The sequence below is a fragment of the Nelumbo nucifera genome, chromosome 6 (genome assembly GCF_055504915.1).
Source record: "Nelumbo nucifera cultivar China Antique chromosome 6, China Antique-T2T, whole genome shotgun sequence".
In the NCBI taxonomy this organism is placed as follows: domain Eukaryota; kingdom Viridiplantae; phylum Streptophyta; class Magnoliopsida; order Proteales; family Nelumbonaceae; genus Nelumbo; species Nelumbo nucifera.
Window position 1 is genome coordinate 65,478,295 of NC_142654.1, and position 7,795 is coordinate 65,486,089.

The 7,795-nt window shown below is 36.8% G+C and overlaps 1 protein-coding gene across 5 annotated transcripts; it reads left to right on the forward strand.

Moving 5' to 3' along the window:
- The first annotated feature begins 331 nt into the window (after window positions 1-331).
- On the forward strand, window positions 332-6,597 carry LOC104606812 (PHD finger-like protein). Of its 5 annotated transcripts, XR_016077625.1 has the most exons (6): window positions 332-537; window positions 710-759; window positions 1,039-2,276; window positions 3,219-3,914; window positions 3,989-4,063; window positions 5,943-6,597. XR_016077625.1 is itself a non-coding variant. In XM_010272187.3 (4 exons), exon 3 carries the CDS (start codon window positions 1,121-1,123, stop codon window positions 2,273-2,275), a length of 1,155 nt encoding a protein of 384 aa, XP_010270489.1. In that variant the 5' UTR covers window positions 332-537; window positions 710-759; window positions 1,039-1,120; the 3' UTR covers window position 2,276; window positions 5,886-6,597. The 5 variants fall into 5 exon arrangements, 3 of the variants coding, with proteins under 3 accessions (XP_010270489.1, XP_010270487.1, XP_010270490.1); XR_016077624.1 differs by having other exon boundaries at window positions 3,219-4,063; XM_010272187.3 differs by lacking the exons at window positions 3,219-3,914; window positions 3,989-4,063 and having other exon boundaries at window positions 5,886-6,597.
- The last annotated feature ends 1,198 nt before the right edge of the window (window positions 6,598-7,795 follow it).

Genomic DNA, 7,795 nt, shown 5'->3' on the forward strand with positions numbered 1-7,795 from the left:
AAGATAATAACAACAGATCTACTTTCACCATTGCTTTTACTTTTTTACACGTGTCAGGGCAGCAGCGGAATTATAAGCGCGCCTCACACCAATCTCAGTCACATCCCACCTTGAATTGGTAGCATCTCGCATGAATAATAGATATAAATACGGAAGATGTCTCCGATGGATGGCCAAAACATACTGTGAGGTCGATGTGAGGCGCGAAATATGAGGAGCAGCTCCTGACTCGTAACAGCGAGAGTGGATTTGAGTTGTACAAAACAAGGGCTATTTAAGACATTTCACTTCCAGGGGCATATCACATATGGGTACAGCAGGCTCACTTTTATTTATTTTCCAATATTATAACTTTTGCATTCTGGGGCCTTGGGCTTCTAGAATCAGAACCAGTCGAAATCCTCTTTCTTTGTTGCAGAAGATTTTGGTCTTAGTGGATTGCAGTCGAACTTCTGTAGCTCTGTTTAATTTCGACGCTCACAGAACCCGTCAAAGTTTCGATTCACGATCTCTCTAACCCTAACTTACAGACGTCAGGTACTCTCTCTCTGTCGTTCAACTGCGTCCAATTTCGGTCAGTTTATGCCGATCGTGGTTTAGAATTTGTAAAAAACTCCGGCCTCGAGTAGATTATAGGAATTTGTGAAAATCGAGCACGTAAGAGCGTGTAAATAGGTTGATCCTGATTTTGGTTTCTCTTTTTCGACAGCCTGCGTACTTTATCTGCTTATATTGAGTTCCAGTCTGGTCCTCTGCATGGTACGTTTGGATTCTGCTGTTGCTTGAATTTAGTTCCTTATGGAAGAAATGACGTTTTAGGGTTCACACTATATTAATTGCTAGCCCAAATACTCATGTTTTTTGGAAACAAATCGATTATGATATTTGGATATCGGTTGAAGGAAGTGCAAAATTGGCTTAATTTTCAAACTTGTGAAATTTATACCATATGATAAATTCATCTTTTTTTTTTTGATAAATTATAATAAATTCATCTTTCTTATTGTTTTTTTTTTGTTTCGTTTTTCTTTGATTTAGGAGAAATGGAGTTTGATCATCTCTTTGAGCTCTGTGAGGAATAACCTGATTGTGTTAGAGCGAGCGTAGTGATTTAAAGGAAATGGAAGAGTTTAACGTATCTGATATCAATCAATTGGATACTGATGTCCGTTTACCTCCTCGAAAGCGTCTCCTTGCCGGGTTGAAAAAGCAGTCTCTCGAATGCACTTCTCCTCCGTCATCTTTTTCGTCCATTTCTAATGATTTCAGTACCCGTCTTCGTAATCTCTTGAGTTCTGATTCTAAGAAATTATGTCTTTCACCTGAGGAGATCGTGGACGCCTCCAGATCAGCAGCTCTAGCTGCAGCCAAGGTTGCAGCTGCAGCCAAAGCTGCAGCAGAAGAGAAGGCAGCTGTGGCTGCCAAGGCGGCTGCTGCCGCCAAGAGTGCCCTTGAGTTAGTTGCTTCTGTTTCTGAGAAGACAGCTTGCAAAGAGAAATGCTTGAGAAGTAACAAGCCAAAGAAACATGTCCCAGTTAACCTGTTGTATAAGAACCACCAGCCGGTTGAGTATTGTGAAACTGATGAAGAATTGGCTCGTCAATTGCATCGAGCTATGAATAGTTCCCCCAGAATTTCGAAAAATTCTCTAAGTTCTGACTGGAAAGCTCACAACCATAACAACCACGGAAAACAGTCCAATTTAGAAAAGACAAGGTTATCCAATGGAGGCATGCATCCGGATAGAAACCCACCTACATGTGACAGGAATTCTGGAGAAAGTGAGGTGGACAATGAAGGATCTACCTTGGAGGTGGATAAGCTAGATGTTTATACTTCTGAATGCACTAAAGCCATCTGTTCAGAGATGGATACATTTCCAACTGATGGGGAAGCACAAGCTAATTATGCAAAGGAGAAAAACTGGAGAACTTTAGAAGATAAAAGTACCTGCCGTAGAAAGAGGGGAAGAATTAAGCAAAAGAAGCTATCTTTAAGCCTATGCACCATTAAAGATCGTGAAAATCTCAAAGATATAGAATCTAAAGGTGTCCCATTAGGAGGAGAGCCCGAGGATAAATGTGATTTGAGGAATGTTCCTTTATTTGTTGTGGAACCTCACATTCAAGATGAGAATTCAGTTGAAGCTATATCAGTATGGAAGTGCAATGAGTTCAAGGCACCGCAATGTTTTGAAGAAAGTAAAATCATGCAGTCTTTATGTTCAAGCCCTAGAGTTACTACAGGATCTACCATGGTAGAATTTGATAAGTGAGGTGGGATATATAGTGCTCTGCTTCTGAAATAGTGGTCTTTATTTTACGCTTTCCTTCTTCAATGGCATCATGGCCCTATACTATTCGATGCATCTTATACTGTTTAATTGCTTGCATTACATTTATGATTTCTGCTTATTAAAATATTTATCCATATACCTATAATATTGCTAGAACTTGATTCATTTGGCCATGTGGGTGGCACACTGATGGTTCTTGCAAGTTAAACTCTTTGTTCTGTATGTATGAAACAAGTCCTGTCTATTGTTGATTTTGTTAGTGTTTTAGTTGTGTTAATCTTACAATTTTAACAAACACACGCACATGTGCACACACACACACACACATTTTGGACTGCATAAGAAAGCCAAGTAAGTCAAGTTAGTAATTCCACCTACGTAGTGCAGCAGCATGAATCTGATTTCTCCTTTCTGCTCTAAGACCATAGCAATCTCTATTTTCTTAAAATGGCCATCTCTTTGCATCAATGGTTAGATTACATTGATGAACTATCATGCTTTCTAGCCTTATGGTTGCTAAAAATAGTAATACTTTTGCTTTGTTGTGCTAGTTTACTTTCATTATTGAGTTCCCTATGCTTCTAGGATACTTAATGCTGTCTTGGAAAATATTTTGACTGGTTTCTGAAAGTGAAAATTGTTGCTTTAGCAACTCTTTTTTTATCAATCTTTAGCAACCATTTATCAGTTACTATAGTCTATGTCCTGGCTTTTATTAGTTTAAAGGATGTTTGCTACTTGCTGAAAAACTTGAGTTAGAGGATTTTGTACTGAGACAACAAACTTGAGTTTGGGTGCAATGATATTCATTCTTGAACTGTTCAATTTTTTGGGAATTTTCTGGTCATTTATATGGATGGGAAAGGTTCTCGAAGATCTCTGCTTTATCTTTATCATATTGAGTCCTTCCTTTTCTTAGCAGGAGTGCAGTCACTAAAAGAGGCCATCCTATGGACTGTGGCTGTCAAGGCATGAGTGTTACTACCGAGTACTGGTTTCTTATCCTTGCATTGACAAGAATGGTGTATTTTTGGCCAGTTTTCACTGTTCTATGAGATTTTCTTAGTAAGTTATTCAGCTAAGGAGGTTGTTATACAATCTCTTAGGTTGTTTCATCCAGTGTCTGAAGAGTAGAGTGTAGTTTACCCCTGGGTCGTCCTTATGCTAGAGTTTAGTCTGCTTCTTCGTTCTTTTGATTTTTTTTTTCTTTTGATAGTAATGTAAGCATTTTGTTAAAAGCAGAAGAGAACTTGCAAGGATATAAGAGTATAGAGAGAATGATTTGATGCAAAATGAAATAAGTGCCTCAAATAGGGGACCATGCAAAATCAGCAAGATTATAGATCTTATAATACTAGGTCTAAGATGGAGCAAATGTCATTGCCAAGAGTAGCTTTCTGATCATCCTCAAATTCACGATGAACCAAAACCTATCTAAGAGAAGGGACTGTTTGTTAGCATATAACACCTTTCATCTCTCATCTTCTTTTCAGAATTCTTCTATTCCTCTCTTCCATTTTTTCCACAAAACAGCTTGGACTACCATTAAACAAAGGCCAAGAGAAGATTTTAATGGGGGCAATGAGGATGGGAAATGCCTCTAGAACTCTGCTATTTGGTAGGAAATAAGTCTTTCCTGTATGAATGCTATTGTCCAATATTCAGCTCTTGAATTAGTGTAACATTTGTCAGGATGTATCGAACAAAGGAGCAACTTATTTGGGGCTTGTGTCTGGTTGGCTTCATCTTTCCTAATGTCAGAAATTGGTATGTGCAATAAAGTTGTCAAAGTTGCTGTCTCCCTTTTTTAGTAGGAAGCAAGTTTTTTCCAGTGGAAATGCCACTCAGAATTCTCCATGTAGCATTTGCCAAGATGAATATAAAGAATAAAACTACTTACTTGAGGCTAATCATTTCCATAATGGTGCTACTATTATTTAATGTCATCACTGGTGTTTATCTTTCTCCCACCACTGTATTAATGTCAACTTAAATAGCACAAGCCTTTTATTTTGAGATTCCCTTATCCAATAATATTTGGGCATGTTGTTTTCACTTGTTATATATAAAGTCCTCTCAGATCAGAATATAAGAATTATTAGTAATAATTAATAGATATTTTTGAAAGGTTATTTCAATTTATACTGATATTTTACAGTTGTAGGATTTATCAACCCCAGAGACTTTTTTCTTGGCCTTTAAGATCATTGTTCCAAAAGACAAAGATGATGAATGATCTATTTCCACAACTGTTAATATAGGAAAGATCAAGTGATCTTTGGCAACCTTTAGGATATTAAAATCTATTTTTTTTTTTTTGTAACAAAGACCATGTAAAAGATCAGACTGTGTTATACATGGTCAGTTGGACCAAGATATTAGTGATAATCTAAATTGGCAGGGGAACCTGTGGTTCTACCTTTTCAGGTTTTTTTTTTGATCAATAACAAGAAACTTTATTAAAGATATGAAACTATGTGAAGTTTAGGTACAAAGGGGAGGTAAAAAGACTTAACTCTCCATCAAAGAGTACAAGGAAAAATAAAAAATTAGCCCAAAAAATCGAATCCCTATTCACCCCTTGCTTTGCTAACCCATCAGCAAAGGAATTAGCAGTCCTCTTCACCCAGTTGTAATGAACCACCATATCCCTACTCAGCCATTTAAATTTATTCTTCTCATTGTTGTAACTCCATAAGCTGCTGTCTCCCCCTTTTAGCTACCTAATCACCACCTCCAAGTCACCTTCAAGGACCAAACATCTGATGTTCAGCTCCCTTGCTCTTTGGATGCCTTCCAGGGCTGCGAGGATCTCAGCCCTAAGAGAGTCTCCTTCCTCAATTGGCCTTAAAACATAGCAATAATAGCCCCCACCTCATTCCTGAATACTCTCCCAATCCCAGAAGGCCTCGGGTTCCTTAAACAGCTGCCATCAAAATTCAGTTTTATGAACCCAGAAGGAGGAGGGGACCGCAGAGGACTACAGCTTCTCTTACAGAGGGCAGAGGAAGCTATCTCCTTCCAATTTCTCACCAAATCAGCCACAAAATAATCTGAGAACAGTTCCATAGTTTTCAACCAATGTGCCACCCTTCACAGAATTAGATCCAATAAGCTTCCGATGGTTCTTTCCTTGTCTGAAAATATTCGTGAGTTTCTTTCTTCCCATAGAGTCCAATACCTTTTCAGGTATTTGGCTCTATAGTTTTTCTTCCCTCAGCCTAGATTTTGGAAAGTCCAATGTTTAGGTGCACATGCACAGTGTGCGCCTAAATACACTTTGATTCCAAATTATGGTTATTGTGCAAATCAAACATATTTATACCTGATACCCATACACATCCTGTACAAAACTGCAAATACTGGTAAATATATATTTCTACTTGCAGATGTGTAGTTTACATTAATATTTCTAGAGAAATTCTTTTGATGTCTATTTTTCATTTGATTTGTGATCTTTAAATAAGTTTTATTGGATTGAGCAATTTCTAGGATTAAGGTCATAACTAATTGTTTTGCTTTTTACTTGACATTTTTTTTTTGCTGCAATTTTTATTTGACAATTGGATTTGCTATTTGTTTAATCCAGTACCTCGGCTACTTTGCTCTCTAAGTGATATATCTCACATTCTGTTGGATACTGCAGCTTCAACTTGTGAGAGGAAATTCGATGGTTGGCAAAACAAATGGTTGAGACTATGGTCCATGTTTTCTTCATGGAGATACTTTCAGCGTAAATGATGGATCATGTATGAGCTACATTTCCATCTTGTCAAAATCACATCATTACGGATGCCTAATGACGTCGAAGTGTTGCACTTCCACTTTTATTTTTGTTTCATAAATGCATATCTACTGTTACAAAAGGAAAGGAAGTGGGTGCCCGGTGTTCCGATTCTATTCCCATGATATTGGTGATTGGTCCCACGACTCCACCCACCCACTAAACTGCTGACTGCTCTGCGAGAAAAGCTAGTTTGTTTGGTCAATGCTCCACCACCCAGGCGACTAATACACTCTCACTTATGTTTCCTAAGTCAATAGTAGATGTAATTGCGCATTGACAGCAATTAATGAGCTTTTTTCCCACCCAGAAGATCTCATAATCACTCCCTTCAATTCCATTTGCAGTGGACGCCTTTAGGAATTCCAATTACATATGCTTGATTTCCCAAGAGAATGGGTAGACGTTGTTGTATTAGTGTGAACAGTTAGCCTGGTTAGGCTTCAAAAATTAAGTATTAGTGTGAACAGTTCCTATTAGACCTTATCGCAAAATACATGTCAAGTATTGTTTAGAATGACAGACTGTACTGCTTTCCGTAGTTTTCCTAGTTTTACACCAATTTGACGAGAAAAGATAGACATGCAGCGAAACCAGTAGTTCTTAGGTAGATCACAGGGTCAAGCGTTCAAGGTTCCTAAAGGCATTATATTTACGTGAGAATTTCAATCTTCATTTGAATGCTTTTATATTTGCTCTGATATTAAAGTTATTAATGATCCTAGTCAGCAGGCTTTTGAAAAAATGATTGTAGTCAGCATTCCTTCATTTGTTGGTCTGTTTTTGAATTAAGCTGCTTAGATTTATCTCCTTTTTGCAGTTGAAATTCTCTTATGAACACTGAGTTTTTAACTGGTAAAAGGAGATAAGTATTTAAAAATGAGTAATGCCAAATGCAACTACAGGGATGTTAACTTGGTAGTGGTAGCTAATTCGGTTTAGTTGAATGCGTTAGCTGTGTTGTTGGCTGTGGAACCAATGAACCAATGATAACACAACACTAAGCCCACAGTGAGGGGCTGAATGGTTGTGGGCCCCATGTATTAAAAGTCTGGTGTGGAGCGTTATAATTGGTCCTATAGCCTGTTGATCCTATCTCGTTGGTAGCTAATGAGTGGGGTTGTTATAAGCAAAATATCAAGGTTAAAAGTATATGTATGAGAAAGACAATTTTGTGACATTGAGATATGTTTTGATATCCATAGATACTGGTGAAAAATCAAGACAATTTCTTATTTATATGTTAAGAAATTTAAACAAATCAATATAAATATATTAATAATGATAAATATAAGTTTTATATGATTATATATAAGTTATTTAAATATAAAAGGTCATATTTTGATGGTTTATATGAAGTGTTAGATTGTAAGACAATTGGTAAACATTGAAAAAATGAGAGCTGAAATGTGTATGCATATATAATTTACAAAAAAAAATCATTATAATTTGTTTTAATATTCATTATTATATAAATTTTAATAATCAATTCCATTATTTATTAATAAACATCTACTAAGAAGAAAAAATTTAATCAAGAATCAAAACGTATATAATTATGACAAGCAAAATTAAAAACTAATGACCAAGTTAAAATCTTAGAATCCTTCACGGATGAGCATACGACCATGATAAAAGCAGGAGAAAAAAGACAAGATCCAAACGTATATAATTGTCTTTAGGGCCCGGTGTTTGAGCAAATCTGGAAGCACACT

Coding starts and splice junctions, on each gene's coding strand:
- LOC104606812 (XM_010272187.3), top strand. CDS start 1,121: ATGGAAGAGTTTAACGTATCTGATATCAATCAATTGGATACTGATGTC.